General features: G+C 30.3%; 1 protein-coding gene across 1 annotated transcript in view; it reads left to right on the forward strand.

Annotated features, from left to right (window-relative positions):
- Window positions 1-18,903, forward strand: part of LOC134709874 (adhesion G protein-coupled receptor B1-like) — a 62,081-nt gene that overhangs the window by 8,425 nt on the left and 34,753 nt on the right. Inside the window, exons 4-8 of the mRNA XM_063570005.1 lie at window positions 1,518-1,589; window positions 1,886-1,957; window positions 11,692-11,763; window positions 12,156-12,298; window positions 18,637-18,747. Of these exons, the coding sequence (XP_063426075.1) occupies window positions 1,518-1,589; window positions 1,886-1,957; window positions 11,692-11,763; window positions 12,156-12,298; window positions 18,637-18,747 (470 nt within the window). The remainder of the gene's footprint in view (window positions 1-1,517; window positions 1,590-1,885; window positions 1,958-11,691; window positions 11,764-12,155; window positions 12,299-18,636; window positions 18,748-18,903) is intronic.

Consider the following 18,903-nt stretch of genomic DNA (forward strand, 5'->3'; position numbering starts at 1 on the left):
TGTTATTGAAAATATTATTTTTTTTTAAACTTCATAGCTCTTGTTGCATGCATTTTTGTATTCTTTTCGTCTGCATTTAACATAAAATTCTTGAAATATCCTGATAAACTTGCAAATTTTCTTTTAATGCGGCGCTTCCTCCGGTTGTTATGTGCGACGTCATGACGCCATAAATATAAATTAAGCAAAATTTTATTTATATTGACTACCAGTATACATATAAATAGAAACATAGAGTCAATATACGTTAAAAAAGAAACAATGCATCAGATACGTAAAATAACCTTAGAAACACATGATCTTCATATCCAATGAAAACAGTAGAACGCTACACCATATGTAATATTAAAGGATAACGACTTTCTGGAGTCCTGCCGTACAGTACAGTGAGTTGCTAAGAAAGACTCATACCTTTCTTAAAACAGTAATTACATTAAACGAAGTTTTAAGGCAATGTTAATCCCACTTTTAGGACATAAACCAATAAAAAAATTGATTATTCCATATTGATAAAATTTTAGTTGGTTTTTCTATATTATTGGATTTTTAATAAATTAGCATATTCACCTGCGGAAAAAATATATTCACCGCGCAAAATGTCACGTGTTTTGCGTGCACGAATTTGTCAAACAACGTTTGATGTACAATTTGTTTTGGTAAATAGTTGCCATTAAATGTATTTTTCTCAGAATATGGAATAAAACAATTTCTGTCTTTTGTTTCGGTAAATATGTGGTTTAATTGACTTTTGAAAAACTTATATTCAATTCGGCCGTTGGCCTCAGTGAACATCAGTTTTTCAAAAGTCAATAAAACTACATATTAACCTTATCAAAAGACAATAATTATATAATTATTACTGTTGCTACCTTGTATATTTCAAAAATCACTTTTATTGTAAAAATATGGCAATTTATTTTCCAGCAGATAATGACAGAAATATATGTTTTATCTAAACAAGGATTTGTATTTCTGTTGTTTCTTGTTTTCCTCTTATATTTGATGTGTTTCCCACAGTTTTAGTTTGTAGCCCAGGTTTGTTTTCCCTTTTGAAAAGTGGTATAATACTGTTGTCTTTATTTATTCAATACACATTTTGCCTTTGACGCAATTTTACTACTTTGTTTTCAAGATTTGCTGTTTCTGTAAATATTTTGTATCTTAACATTGTGTTTGTTTTTGATTTGGAATTGGGAATATATTTCAAACACTAGAAAGGAGCATTTTGTTGGATGATTGAACATGGAGTTATGGAAATTCTTGGAATGTAAGCTTGGTTTAACCATGTTAACAGACATTGGACAGTACTTATTAACTAGTTTTCTGGCAATACAAAATAATAAGCTTTCGAATAACGTATAGAAAACCATATGGTAAGAGGATGCATAAAAGTTGTTAACTTAACTCATTTTGAAAAAAATGTCATTCGCTTTGTTTCAATGTTGACATTTGTATTTTTGACACCAGTAAAACAGAAACTAAACTAAATTTGCTACCTCACCATTCTTTTGTTTCAGGAGTTTGAACACAAATCAAATTACTACAATACAACAAGGAGCATTTCAAGACTTACCACAACTCGAAAAACTGTATGTATATACATTATCAAAAAAATGTGGCAACCGTCGTGTTGCTCAAGTTATTACAAATCCGATAAAAAGTCTAATTCAGTAGGTCAAATTCTTGAAATTGTAAAATTTTTAATACAATTTGTATATACATAAAAGCTTAACATAATAAGCTTTCAAGTGATATATGCATTTGTAAGAAATAAATCATGCCTGGTTTGGCAATGTTTGTTATACATGTTATCCATGCCAGTTCCGTGAGTAACAACATGATAACAAAACTTTATACGAGTTACTTAACCTTGATTTTGTTTCAGGAGTTTGAACAACAATCAAATAACTACAATACAACAGGGAACATTTCAAGACTTACCATTACTCGAAACACTGTATGTATGCAATGTTATAAATTATTATCAATGCAAACAAAATCTTAAGTCAACCATTAGCAGAGCACATTTGATTTATGAATTATGGACTTTTGACGAGGTCAATACGTTATATATGGGCCTGTTCAAATTATATTGACCGAGGACAAAGTCCGAGTGTCCATATAATCTAACAGGTTTAAATATAACGTATTGACTGAGTGAAGTCCTTAATTTCTATATTACATATGTCAATAATGTATAAGGAAAATGATAGTCAATTTTCTTTCTGTGTATTTTTTAATTGTATTTGGAAGAATTTTAACATGTTATTGAAAATATTATTTTTTTTTAAACTTCATAGCTCTTGTTTCATGCATTTTTGTATTCTTTTCGTCTGCATTTAACATAAAATTCTTGAAATATCCTGATAAACTTGCAAATTTTCTTTTAATGCGGCGCTTCCTCTGGTTGTTATGTGCGACGTCATGACGCCATAAATCTAAATTAAGCAAAATTTTATTTATATTGACTACCAGTATACATATAAATAGAAACATAGAGTCAATATACGTTAAAAAAGAAACAATGCATCAGATACGTAAAATAACCTTAGAAACACATGATCTCCATATCCAATGAAAACAGTAGAACGCTACACCATATGTAATATTAAAGGATAACGACTTTCTGGAGTCCTGCCGTACAGTACAGTGAGTTGCTAAGAAAGACTCATACCTTTCTTAAAACAGTAATTACATTAAACGAAGTTTTAAGGCAATGTTAATCCCACTTTTAGGACATAAACCAATAAAAAAATTGATTATTCCATATTGATAAAATTTTATTTGGTTTTTCTATATTATTGGATTTTTAATAAATTAGTATATTCACCTGCGGAAAAAATATATTCACCGCGCAAAATGTCACGTGTTTTGCGTGCACGAATTTGTCAAACAACGTTTGATGTACAATTTGTTTTGGTAAATAGTTGCCATTAAATGTATTTTTCTCAGAATATGGAATAAAACAATTTCTGTCTTTTGTTTCGGTAAATATGTGGTTTAATTGACTTTTGAAAAACTTATATTCAATTCGGCCGTTGGCCTCAGTGAACATCAGTTTTTCAAAAGTCAATAAAACTACATATTAACCTTATCAAAAGACGATAATTATATAATTATTACTGTTGCTACCTTGTATATTTCAAAAATCACTTTTATTGTAGAAAATATGGCAATTTTTTTTCCAGCAGATAATGACAGTAATATATGTGTTATCTAAACAAGGATTTGTATTTCTGCTGTTTCTTGTTTTCCTCTTATATTTGATGTGTTTCCCACAGTTTTAGTTTGTAGCCCAGGTTTGTTTTCCCTTTTGAAAAGTGGTATACTACTGTTGTCTTTATTTATTCAATACACATTTTGCCTTTGACGCAATTTTACTACTTTGTTTTCAAGATTTGCTGTTTCTGTAAATATTTAGTATCTTAACATTGTGTTTGTTTTTGATTTGGAAATGGGAATATATTTCAAACACTAGAAAGGAGCATTTTGTTGGATGATTGAACATGGAGTTATGGAAATTCTTGGAATGTAAGCTTGGTTTAACCATGTTAACAGACATTGCACAGTACTTATTAACTAGTTTTCTGGCGATACAAAATAATAAGCTTTCGAATAACGTATAGAAAACCATATGGTAAGAGGATGCATAAAAGTTGTTAACTTAACTCATTTTGAAAAAATGTCATTCGCTTTGTTTCAATGTTGACATTTGATTTTTTGACACCAGTAAAACAGAACTAAATTTGCTACCTCACCATTCTTTTGTTTCAGGAGTTTGAACACAAATCAAATTACTACAATACAACAGGGAGCATTTCAAGACTTACCAAAACTCGATATACTGTATGTATATACATTATTACAAAATTTGCTTCGAATGCCAAAGAAAACGAAAAAGTAAATAAAAATGTACATGATATATGAATAATAATCCTGCTCTGTACATGACGACACACTGAGCCGCGCTTTTAACGAGTAATTTTGCAAGCTTACACTTGACAGGAAGAAATGTCACCCTACACTGACAATTTCTGCTCTCGGGCAGACCAATCCGTGCATTAACCCTTACATACCGCGTGTTAGACGTTAACAAAATAAACAAATACTAGTTTTTAACGCCTGTGTTTGACTGGGTGTTGTTTCGAACCAACGACACTCCGCTCTTGATGCGAGCATACTCCCACAAAACCAACGATGCGAGCGGTAGAATAGTAAAGTATACTAAAAATTCAAGTACACACAACAATACAGTTCCGAAGATTAACCACAGTTCTTCAGCGAGCTAAACTTATCTTCCCTTAATCAAATGATACTACACATAGATACAGATGGCCGACCTCAGAGTAGATTTCATTAATCAACGCTTCCTGCACATTACAATACTGTTGTACCAAATATGTGAGGGTTCGGATATGCCTATCTGTTACAAGGCTGATGTCTGTCCTTATTCGATTTATCATTCTTTTCAAATGATATTTCAAGGTAATTGTGCAACCTTACTGTTGACCTTCTATTACAAGACCTACTTGACATGTATGTAGTATCGTTATGAACATGCATGAATCATTTGCCACTGGACGGAAAGCCAACAACAATCAATCAACTTCATAAATATTACAAGAAGACAAAAGCTTGTAAATGTTTTAATCTAAAATTTCCATATAAATCAGAACATTGTATGTATACATTAATCAGATTATTACCAAAATATGTCCAGAAGCGAAATCTTATTCATATTATCAATTTTTGGCTGAATATGTTAACAAATACTATATGTGATTGCGACTCTCTAAAAAATCAAATATTGCTGTTGTGGTTGTTTCATTCAGTTTGAATTCTTTTCTTTTTTTCAATTGGATACATTGATTAAAAGAAACAAAGGGGTAGCCTAGTGATGATTTATTGTTTTTTTTATTTCACAAAGTAAAATAACAATTTGTAAACTCTAGTAGCAATATGCGACGATGGTTTAAAACTCAAATCTTCCAAATCTTTAAAGTTACCACTATGCTGGAGCTATTGGTTTTGTGGACTAACTAAGAAATTGAGAATGGAAATGGGAAATATGTTTTAGAGAAAATTAATCAACTTATTCTCGATTCCACGTTTATACTAGCACGGCAGGAAAAATGACCACCTCTGCTTTGAATACTTTTCTTTGTTATCTGCTACAAAGATAAAAAAACAAAAAAAACAATAGACAACGCAAAAATCAACACAAGTAATGGGTTTTAATACTAAAATGGTCATTTCGAACTGAACTCGCTAGCTATAAAACCAGGTTTAATCTAACAATTTCTGAATAAGAAAACGCCTGTATCAGGAATATGACAGTTGTTATTCATTTGTTTGAGCTTTTAATTTTTGTTGTTTGATTAGGGATTTTTCGTTTTGGTTTTCCTCGAAGTGTTGTATTTTTTATGATTTAACTGTTTACTCTTAGAAACAGATAGCGTTTTATACATAACTGTAAAGTACATTTTGGTTCACGTAAAATTTCGATAAATCGTTGTCCAGTACTTTTATGCATATCAAAATACTGATTCCCTATGATAACCCAAGGAATCGACATTTAAAAAAATCGGAAAATGAATACTGATATAAAAATATAAAGAGCAATATTCGGCAAATAGACTGGCTTTGCTTACACGTCTTCCACTCACATGTTTCCTAAATTAATAAAAAAAAAAAATAACATGAATAATACTTTTTAAAATATGTGTACGTACATTTCAATAACTGAAAAAAAAAGGCACATTTAAAAAAAATCATTTAAGGTTATACTTTTGCTTTTTGTGTGTTTTTTGTTGTGCACGTAATGATTGTGTGTCATGGATGGATACCCCATATCATTTGTTTTTTTTCTTTTATGCTACATTACCAGCAATTTTTAATTTTAACTGGATTGAATTAAGTCCAAACCTTTCTCATAGCCCGGATGCTGGGGGTCCATAATCATGTTAATTTATGTATTTTCAAATGTTGACCTATCTTTATTTACAGCCGTTATTCGTTATAATTTGGTAATTGTTCATTTTCTATTCTTTATATCCCCCCCTTTTCATTAATCTTGATTAATTAAAACCCATCCAGACCTAAATTATGGTGAATTCGTATATTTTAGCCAAATCACTTAAGGAAAAAACTAATCTATTTTTGGATATTTAATTTAGTTGGTTTGCTAGAGTCAAAATACAATTCTTTAGAACATATGTGTACTTCATTGATCATGTAATTTAGTGGTTATATATTGCTACGAAATCTAATATTTGGTATCCAAACACATAATTAATCCAAAGTAGTGGACATCCAACCATCAATTAAAAATATATCAAATGACTTAATTTCAACATCTACTTTGAAAAAATATCTTATGAAATTTAAACTAGATAGTAAGAAAACATTATGTTTTTGTTGCCAATGCGACAAACAAACCTGAGAATAGGATGAAGTAAGTGTTATCAAAAGACAACTATATATTGGTCATCGTACGGCCGTCAACAATGAGTAAAATTAAGAATGACTATATAAATCCTGGGATACCCTAGTCACTATTTTCTACAATAAAATTTTTATCACCAAGATAAAACCTCTCCATATTAACACTGTGTAATTTTGTTAGAGAAACATATTTCATCTGGATTATGATTCATTACTTGCATCTAGTATCAAATGTTATACCTTTTAAGATGATAACACAATGTTGACTGATGTACCCCTATTTTTGACATTTTTACTCTTTGAGTATGTTTGTTTTGTTCACGCATCGTTGACAATGTAATGGAATTTGATGCGACTGTCATACAAGTGAGAGGTTTAGCTAGCTATAAAACCAGGTTCAATCCACCATTTTCTACATTAGGAAATGCCTGTACCAAGTCAAGAATATGACAGTTGTTATCCATTCGTTTGATATGTTTGGACTTTTGATTTTGCCTATGTTTTTGGACTTTCCTTTTTGAAGTTTCCTCGGAGTTCAGTATTTTTGTGTTTTTACTTTTTAATTTGCATTTGTAGTTCCTAAAATTTCCGTTTCATCAGAAAACCGTCATTCGAGGAACATTCCCCTTCGGGAGACTGATATATATAAACAACTTGACAGGTCAACTTCAAAAAAGAAAAATAACAAAACTACCGACCTCCTCCAAAAATTAAAAAAGGAAAGTCACTTATCAAATGACTCTATCAAAGCTCATACACATCAAACAAATGGATAACAACTGTCATATTCTTGACTTGGTATACGTAACGGCATTTACATACTGTTGATTCATTTATTTTCGTGGGTATCAATTTTCGTTGATAGAGAAAAAAAGACGTAAATTCGTGGATCGCTGATTACAACAACACAAAAATTCAGATAGTTTTTACGTAATTCGTGGATTTCTTTTTGATTTAGGAGACCATATAACCTCCTTGGTTTGATCAATAATAAAACAAATAAAAAAGAAGGAATTCATTGAAAAAGTTTTGAATTGTCAAAATCATCGCTTGGTCATTCTAGGTTAAAGTGTTCATTGAAAACTTCTATTACAATAATGGACAGAGACAACTAATTATTTGTTTGTTTTACAATATATAATTTTTTGTCGGAATTCTATAAGGCATTCAAAACTTTATGATTGAACACTCATTTCCTTTATCACGATATAATAAACAATCATATAAGTAAAAGGTGTCATAAACAATATTACCTACGGGCAATATTCCCGTACTTAATCCTATTGATTTTTTAATCACTAGTGAACCAAACTATGACACGGTTATTAACAACTTGCAGTTATTTTCCATGAACAGTTTTAATCAATTTTAAAAAGTAAATGATCACTGATTCGATATATTTATTATTAATTTAATCAAAATACTTGTATCTTCTTTCAATAAAAAAGTACACGTGTTATGTTACAATGTTTGTCGCTGGTCAACACTATACTAGAACTGCATAATTAACAAAACCGGAAATAAACATCCGACTCCATACACATTTATCGGGATTATTCTTCGTTGAATTCTTAAATTCGTGGTTCGCTGTGACCCAGGAAACCCACAAAAATTGGTATACCACGAATAAAATGAATCCACAGTATGCAAAAAATTGTTGATTAGACCTTATGTTATAGGTAGCTAAAAATCTCACTTGTATGACAGTAACTGATGCATGACTTTTCCATATATTGACAACTATGTGTGAAAAAGACAAACAATCAAAAGGGTTTCATTGTCGGGAGTCAGTAAATATTCTCATATGATACGGGCTTTTTATTCAATTGATGGGGAAAGTCAAAACACATAATTATGTAGTATTTAGGGTACTATAATAACGAAGACCCGTTTAATAGACGGCATGACGAAAAAAAAAGGATAACTACCCTGGAAACTCCACATTATAATTTACGAAAATGGACAATTGTTCGTTCCTGATAGTTCTGTTATCCTTTTTGGATGGTGATGCTCCTTTGACACCATCTTAAGTTGCTTATATTTCACGACTAGTATGCCAGTGTCTGTGGTGATGTTTTTGATTTTAACGATCATAATATATGCCTTACTGGTAAATTATCAGCCAGTGGTTTCGTCACCGCACATGACTTAAATACTTTACTAAATTCTTCCATATATAAAGTCCGCCAAAAATTAAGCACCACCTATTTTTATTGCATCGAATTTTTTTCCAATTTAAAAAATCAATTATTCCTCGAAAAAAAGAAAACATTCATGTAGCAAGTTTGCTTACATATATCATAAACAAACCACAAATATAATTTTGACCACCTATGAAGGTTCTATGCGTTTAGGTTTTGCGTTCATAGAAATAGTGTAAATAAACTCATCATAGATACCAGGACTAAATTTTGTATATACGCCAGACGCGCGTTTTGTCTACAAAAGACTCATCAGTGACGCTCGAATCCAAAAAAGTTAAAAAGGTCAAATTTAGTACGAAGTTGAAGAGCATTAAGGACTAAAGTTCCTAAAAGTTTTGCCAAATACAGCTAAGGTAATATATGCCTGAGGTACAAAAGCCTTAGTATTTCAAAAATAAAAAAAATTGTAAACAGGTAAATTACACAAATCAGAAACGGAATTTAAGTTTCACTGTGATATTATTTTTTACAACAATTAATCACCCAATATCATTAAAAGTTTCTACACATAATCATGATAATCTTTGGTATGTTCGGCAAATTAAATGTCAATATTGGAGCCAATAGCATGTATAACAACCTCTCTTCCGGTACATTTCCATAACACGACGTCTCATACTCGGTACAAGCCTTCAAAACTTTAGTCGAGGAAATCTATTCCATCAATCAACAAATGCCACTTTTAAATCGACAAAATTTTGTGAAGGTGGATCTCTGCGATTGAGATTTCTGCCAGTGGCATCCCAGACATGTTCGATAGGGTTTATGTACGGAGACATGGAAGGCCAAAAGATAGTGTACATGGCTTTTTGCTCTTTGAACTCGGTTACAAACCTTGTCCTGTGTGGTCTAGCGTTGTTGTCCATGTACAAGGGTCTTGACCATGTTGACGCAAGTGGGGGATTATCAAAATCAGGGACTACAATGTTTTAGGTACCAAATCTCTGTATGTCCGTCCGTTTATGTTACCCTGCAGAATATGCCTACCCAGTTTACAACGGTATAAGATGCAATCCCGTACTCTAACACCACCAGAACCGAATGCAGTCATTTTGGAAAATGTTGTTTTTGTCATAGGCCGTTTTATTTCCCCGCGAAATTCATATTATGGCGTCTACTGGTAGTAAAAGGAACCGACGCTCATCTGACCAATGAGTGTTTTACAAGCTTCTCATGTTCAAGCATAGATAGTCATTATCCCATTGAAACCTGATTGTACAGTGCCTACCTGTTAGGGCAGGTCTCTTGACAACACGACTTGCTCTTCGGTTGCATCTATGATTTCGATTGACCAATGTTCGAACAATAACACGACCACCTGGAGAAACAGTGTATTTGTAAACGCGCAAGATGCCCTTTGATAAAAAGTTGATTGACTGTTTTATCGGACTTCAATAGTTTTGGTCTTAATGACTTTTCTTAGTATATGTTAAAGACAATTTATAACACCAAACATTAATATTGTTTTCGCAGTAATTAAGAAAATATTGCCAGTTATATTTGGTTGGTGCTTAACTTTTGGCGGACTGTTTATATAAAGATTTGGTTTTGGAGTTTGGTTGTTGAAAAATTAATTGAAACGGTATAGCACATTCACAATTTAACGAAAATGTAGTTTACCGTGCCCGGAAATTAAGAAACGATTCTGCTAAACATGCTAAATGTATCTATTCTTTAAATAAACTTATTCTAAAATGTTACCAATTCAATACTGTAATTAGATCAATGAATATTGATATTATTGGTATTAATATTGATTTTGTTAACAGGAAATTAAAAGCTAACTAAATATTATTGTTATATACATATACACATTCCTAAATCTACAATCTATCGATACCTTCATCTCGGCATTGCACAATGTCATGTTTTTTCACTGACTGTTTACGAGATCTTTTCACTTACTCCATTGAATAATGGATATGTACCTAGCTTTCAGTAACTGTGAGTACTGTCAGATCAGAACTTCATTTTGTTGTTGGGAAATACCAGTACCTGGCCACGTCACTCTGTTTTTTTCAATTTGTATCCATCTGATGAGTTAAGCCTTTTTCAACTGATAAATATAGTGCGCTCTTATGTTGTACTGTACCACCACCACCCAGGTTAAGGAAAGAGTTAGGATCCTGCTAACATGTTCAACTCCGGTATATTCTGTGTTTATGTGTGTCACTGGTCAGGACCCTACAATTCAGTGGTTGCCGTTTGTTGGAGTGTTACATGTTTGTTTTTTTGTTATTTTTTGGTACATAAATTAGGCCGTTAGTTTTTTCGATTGAATTGGTTTACATTTGTCATTTCGGAGCCTTTTATAGCTGACTATTATAAAGACTTTTATCATTGTTGAAGGCCGTACGGTGACCTATAGATGTTAATTTATGCATCATTTGGTTTCTTGTGTTCTTTGTTTTATAATCTAACCTTGTGTATAACTAGTATAGAACAGTGGGTGTTGACACCTTTTTCATGCCCTCTTGTTTTCCACATAACTAACAATATCGATAATTAACAAATTCCGGTTAGAATAATATACCGATATCAATGGTAAATGTCACATGTAGTTTACGGTTGTCTGTATCTTAGGATCAAATGAAATAAAGAAAAATATATTCACGATAAAGGAATGGGTTCACAAATGGGAACGAATAGGAAACCAAGTAAGGATATATTATTATAATGATTTTTAAAGCAAGGAAAATCGAGAACCTTATAATTAGCATGAATTTATCAGATGGCAACACCAAGACTAAACATTCAGTCTAAAAATAAAGGTGAAGGTAATTAAATTCAGTTAAGGACAGGGCCACGATGTCGCTGGTATGTTCTATTATATTTTTTTTATACGGAATTACAGTTATTTTCTTTTTTTGCATGTTAAAAATGAGACTTCTGTTTAATAAACTTAAAATTTTTACATTTATTTAGTTAAACGATTATATTTAGATGTAGTTTGTATGTGAGTGTGGTTTTGCATATTTTATAAATATGCAAGTTTGAATTTGTATAGCATTCTTATAAGTGGTACACGAAATTTTATTTCCAGCTATTTGAGTGGAAACAATTTGACATTTGTGCACCCTGACACGTTTAAAAATAACACCTACTTACGATATCTGTAAGTACAAGTTTTGTATAGGAGGATTACTATTTACCATAGCGTTAACAACTTTTTTATTGTTATTTAGTGCTATTACTATATTCCTTTTAAGATGTCCTGAACATATGTATATAAGATATTGTATATAAAGTTGAAGAGTCAGTGGTCCAGTTTACACATCATTAACCTCAGTTGTAATGCCTACAATGTTAATGCTCATAGCTCCCTTGAAAGTGATACTTTTGTTAATCCTGATCATTTATTACGTTGTTTTTTTTTATAATAAACGGTATTTTTCCCTTAAATAATGTAATAAACTGTTTAATAAAAATAAAATTACAGAAAAAACATTGTGCATGAACGTGAAAAACAAACAGTTTATTTACTTTCAATCTTTCATATTCAAACAGGTATCTTGAAATAGTATGTGATTGTAATGTTCCATTTTGGTCATGGATGAAATCAACACATTTCTTCAGAGATGTAACCTGTTTGGATCGGAATTATGATCAGCTGATGAAGCTGCAAGCAAGCGATTTTAATAATTGTACTTGTAGGTATTCTATAGTGGTTATTATTCAAATGATTATAGTTTGTATCAGATAATATGGTACATTTTGTTTAATTAAAAGATGATTTAAAGTAGTCATTTGACGTACATACTGACGTATACTTTACATTAAATGTCAAAAACACGGCATATCCAACTATAGCAGTCATCACGTGATTTTGACGACGTCACACATCATCCGTATTAAGCTCAAGTAAAATGTATAGAAATGCACAGCGGCTTTCAAGAATCGATAAAATAAAGTAATTTAAGTTCATGATACAAATAGTTTGGAAATATATAGTAATTCCTCATATATTTAGAAATACATTGCTGCCTTTTGAAAAATTCTAAACTTTGGTCTTCTCACTTCCAAATGCTATTGAAAATTTGTCTTGTTGCCTCGATAAGTTCACACTGTTAATCATCCAACTCCGGTAAATATTGGATTTTCTGTCGTGTAAAACCTAAAATTGCGATTTAAACAAAACAGATGGAATAATTGTGGGAATATGTGCTTGTTACTATATTCATAAATATTTGAAATATCGTATATGCAATAATTTAATTTTTTGTTATGTCCCTTCCAAATTGATTTGAAAATCAGTCATTTTCAGAAAATCTGGTATTATTTTTCAAGATGGCGACCACATTGACAGCGTGGGACGACTTGGTAAAAATATATTTTGTAAGATTGTTACAATGAAAATCAAATAACCGTTGGATGCTCGCGTTTTCAGTCATTGTCTTTCCTTAAAGCAGCATAGAATCAAACATTGGTTCCTTTTGATAAAGTTGTTACATGCTGTTTGTTTGATAAAATTTTGAAACAAAATGGCGACCAAATAATTTTCCATCGTGGATGATGTTCGACACTTATTTTGTACATGCAGACAAATTCAATTTAATTTCACTGTTTACATTGCAATTAAATATGACATGTTTTAGTCTCTATAATGATAGCCAAGGGCAAAGCTAGATTAAGGAGATACTAATTAAGTCATAACATCAACGTGATTAAGGAAAACAAACATGGCACCTAATCACGATGTAAGTTTTGACAAAATAACCTATATAATAAAGAATAATAATACCAATGTAGATTAGTGTTGTCCGATTCTCAATGAAATTCATTACGATATTATTCTATATTTATAAAAGAAGACCTCGAATGGATGTTAATTAATCGAGGTAAAATAAATATATCGTTCAATTCCTTTAAATCATTCATCGGGTAACCAGTAAATTTTAGATAATCATAATTAAACCAATAACATGCAGAGTTATCGAACGTAATTATGACTGGAATAGTTGCATATGTTATAACGCTATGAAATTCCATTACATTATAACATGGACAAATAGACAAATGGCTTTTTATAATTAGACATGTACTAGTAATTATTCTTTTCATGGATAATAGAAGTTTAAAGTTTTTTTTAAATATGTATCTGTTTCAAAATGCATGTACCCCTAAAAAATTTTGATATCACAAGACTTCGTCATTTGTTAGTATATATATTGTATATGTCTGCCTACATGTATGTGTAACTTTTACTTTCGAATATCTTATGATTAAGAAATACCAGGCGTTGTACTATTTATAATCTGCTTAAAAAACCAACATAACAATGTCATGATAGATTTGATTCTTTACTTCATCACTTCATACTTTAACGACAACAGCTTTATTTCCTCCTCTTACTCATTGTTAGTATAGATGATAAAAAATAGTTTTTTTGTCGGGAGTTGAAACCTTCTCGTAGAAATTAAACAAAGATATCTAGAAGCAATGCACAACGTATTTTGAAATGTATGGAAACGATCATCTACATGTACTCATGTAGTAGGTTGTTTTCAAGGCTTAGGAATAACACCAATGAGAGCTTAAGGTTCTGATGATTTATTACCAGTATATAAAAACAAGTCTGAAATAGCAATACAACATATATAAATAACAAGCTATTTCATATAACATAATTTATATACTTTTACGAATATCACAGGTTATATAGTACATGAATATAATTAATAATACATTTAACTGTTATTAAGTAAGAAGCAAGTTAAATGTATTGCAAGTAGAACATGTTCATTGTTGACTTTCAATGAAATTGACATTGGGTGTCACGTATACTTTTACAATTGCTTGACATTTGACTATACACTTAATCGGAAAGTCACACGTAATATACGTGTATCTGTGTATTTGTATTCAATACTGGTTTACCTTACAAACGGTATATAATAAATGTTACAACTACATTTATTAATAATAACTTCATTAAAATATATAATACGTATAATAATTAACTATATAATATCATACAACAATCATAAAGTTGCAAATATAATAATCATAAAGACTTATGATGTCAATATTATCGATTCATTAAAAACTCCAAACTAACGGGAGATAACTCATGTTTACAATACAATATAAACAAAGCTAAACTATAAATAAATATACTCTTACCACTTGTGGAGTGAGTTGTACTGATACAGTTAACGGCACATCATATTAACATCACACAATCATGTGTTTTACATAATTACATTACATGGAGTCCTGAAACCAAAATACGAACATAAATACTCGGACTCTAATTATAAAAATATACAACGTAACAAATACTCTTTACTCATTCCTATTTGTACTTGATAAAAACTATTTACTACAAAACTATAACTTTATATAAATGGAAACACTTTTCCGTCTTTCACTTAATAAGCCGTCATTTATAAAATATAGACTATTCATGACAATAATCAAATAGTAAAGTACGCAAATTAACAATACAATTCTACCGTGGCAAATAAACCGTAGATTATAAAATCATATACTTCTAGCTTAATAAAATACTATCATGTACATCTCGTGTACTTGTGTTACATACATGCGATATGAGGAGAACGTAACAAAACAAAATAGAAACTTTACTAGAATATCATTTACGTGAAAAATATAAATAATGTTAATAAAGAAGTAACTTACAGTATTCTATAATAATGTTGTCCAAAATATATAAGGTTTACAGGTAAACTATGTGGTCAAGATAAACAGACATAAATTCAATGGACTGTCATGGCTATCGTCCGTGGAAATGTACAGGTACAAAACAAAGGAAATTAAACTTGACCGCGAAATATAAACAGCCAATCAGATACAATGATTTAAGTAAATCCCTAATGAATATTCATAAAATAACGTGAATATTACTATACATAAAAATAAGGTTTGCAAGTAATAATTTAAACTGAATATACAATATTCAAAATATGTAATAAAGCTTTTATAATAAATATAGTATTTAAATAGATGATTTTTACAATATATAAAATGATCATAAAAATCATTCTACTACACTCATATCTTCAATAGAATTACAGGATGCTTGACTACTCTTAAAAGGATACAACCATTGTTAATGTCAATGTAGTATGTGTAGTGAAAACTATAAATTATACCTTGTCCATCGGATTTCTTATGATTTAGAAATACCAGGCGTTATAGCATTTATAAACATCTTAGAAAATCTACCTTTTGATGTTAAAATAGAATACATTCTTTAATATAAATGTATATATAAATAAAACGTGACGGTACCTAAAATTACAAACATTGACAGTTTCCTCACCTACGTTTATTTATGATCCAGAATAAAGTTTTCGTTCTCTGTTTTTGTTGTGTAGAAGTATCCTTATTTACTATACAAATTAATTGCATCCGTAAAATTATTGAAATTTGTTTTATTTTTTCAAATATTTAGAACAATTAAATATAGGTTTTACTAACTTTCACAAATTTGCACAGACAACTGTGTTTTTCACCATGCAATATTAAACTATTTCAATCCTCCTGAAACACTAATTTCCTTTTTAATGTCACATTTCTTGGTCAAAGATTGGTCCTTTGGGGCTATAAGAATATCATTTTCCTTAGAATCTTATATTGGTCTCTTGTGGCTATTTAGGTGGTATGGGAGTCTAAAATAAAAATGATAGAATTTGTTCATACTTTGTCAAAATGTAGTATCTATTGATACATGTTCAAAAACATAAAAAAAATGATAGGTCACCGTGCATTTTCTCAAGCTACAGGTTGTGACAAAATGACAAATTTTGTATGGATTATGCAGGAAAAAACAACATTTTGTGAATAGGAACTAAACAAAATGATAGAATTGTAAAATAAATTAGGAAAAGATTGCTTTCATACAATGCTTTGAGAATATCAAAAGAAAAGATAGGGTCACCGTAGGTTTTTCCGGCTAAAAGACAAAATAGGAAAATTTCATGAAGAGTCCTTCAGAAAATGCACTGTTTTAGAGTTACCTCCCCTTAATTGCAAATTTGAAAATATTGAAAAAACAACCAAAAATAATCTACACTTGTAAAAATATTAATATTTATAAGTTATATTCTTATAAATTGGTTCTTTTAAATGAAAATTCACATTAAAAATCTGCATTTCTGCATCAAATTTTGCTAACTAGATAGAAAATATGGACCTTAGATTCTCTGTTTTTTACAATCCAAGATGGCGAAAGACACCCATACCACCTTAACATATTATTATCCCTTAAAATCTTTTAGATAGACAGATATAAATAGATGGAACCTTGTGGTTTAATTTAGTTGAAGCTATTTATAACTTATAATTTTTATAAAAAAAAATTACATATTATGTTCCTTAAATAATTGTATGTAATAAGTGTTTCGAAGGTGTAAAAACAATTCATAAAAATGATATGTTTGTCATTATTTTTAAAGTAATATCTCTATACACATCTCAAGTTGGATTAATATTTAATTTTAACGAAATGTTATAAAAAATTCTTAAAAACTACATGTAGTCAAATTTTGACATTAACAATAACTATTGAGTTCATATTTAATAATTTCTAAACACAAAGATACCTTTGAATATAAGTAACTAAAAAAATACTTGTTTAGTATCGCCCCTGACTGTTTTTGTATCTTGATAACTTTTATTTAGCATATTGCATGTATTATACATGTTATACAATATAAACTATATTTAAATCGTATGACTTGAGATTTCTTTCCAAGATTAACACAATACTGTTGAAGGATTTCTAATCTATTAGATAATTTTGTAAAATTTCATGAAAAATGTATTTGAATATTCCAGATGTTAACAAAGATGTTAATAGAGCTTCCCCTATAATACTTTTTACTTTCCTTATGATAGAAGTGGTGTAGATTTGATTGCCATTTAAATGAATCATGATAATTATTGTCACATAAACTGCCAAGTAGAGCTTACTTTAAAATCTCCGAGCATCCCCCAAGCATGCTCGGAGCTTCCTTTTAAGAATAAATTTATAATTGTGACACAGATTTGATAAATTACTAATTCTAATAAAAAATGTGTGAAATGGCATTTTAGGCAAGCAAATTAATGTCAACATGTGTTAAAGGTCAAAGCACATTTCGACGTACTTCTTCTTAAACAGTTGTCAATATCATGTCTCATAACTTTTTATCAGTATAATTTTCAAATATTACTAGAGATGTTTAACTTAAGTTATATTCAATTTTTGAATTAAACTAATAAGTTGTACTTCATTCGTGTCGCATGTCTTTATTTTAAATAGTTATTAAAGGTACCAGGATTATAATCTATACGCCATACGCGCGTTTCGTCTACATAAGTCGCATCAATGACGTTCAGTTCAAAATAGTTACAATGCAAAACAAAGCACAAAGTTTAAGAGCATTGAGGACCCAAAATCTCAAAAAGTTGTGCCAAAGACGGCTAAGATAATCTATTCTTTAGATAAGGAAATCCTTTGTTTTACGAAAAATTTAAAGTTTTGTAATAGAAAATTTATAAAAATGACCATATAATTGATATTCATGTCAATACCGAAGTGCTGACTACTGGGCTGGTGACACCCTCGGGGACAAAACGTCCACCAGCAGTGGCATCGACCCAGTGGTTTAAAAGTTATCGAAGGAATCAGGATTATAATTTAATACGCCAGACGGGCGTTTCGTCTACATAAGACTCATATCTTTTACTGTAGTATGGTACATATGCTTGTTAAAAATCTTAATTGGACGGTTAAAACATAATTCCAATAGTATATTCCATTAAAATTTTCTGGTCTCAAATCGTACATGCAAAGATCGCGATACAATTAATGCTCATTATTATTAAATGTATGCAATTACATTGATCAGTATGCAATTGATTTATTTTTGTAAAGATTGACTTAATTATTTTCATTTCTTTTATTTTGTTTTCTTTAAATGCGTCATTCATGCTAAACCATTGAGATTGCATGTTTAACGGTAGTTTATAATATTTACAGACACTTCTTGTTCGGCTGACTACTGTTCAAATGGTGGATCTTGCGGTCAAAATAGTAATGGTGATTTAGAATGTTCGTGTGTTGGTATCTGGACCGGTGCTACATGTACAGGTTAGGATTAAAAAAACAAACACGTAATAACGATATATATATATATACGACACATATAGAAAACTCACACCAATGTCCCTTTGACAGGAAACATCAATTTCTGATATGAACATCTTTTCAACATCTGTCAGGTACAAAAACTCTATCATCGGGAAC

Source organism: Mytilus trossulus, chromosome 3 (assembly GCF_036588685.1).
Source record: "Mytilus trossulus isolate FHL-02 chromosome 3, PNRI_Mtr1.1.1.hap1, whole genome shotgun sequence".
Taxonomy (NCBI): Eukaryota; Metazoa; Mollusca; class Bivalvia; order Mytilida; family Mytilidae; genus Mytilus; species Mytilus trossulus.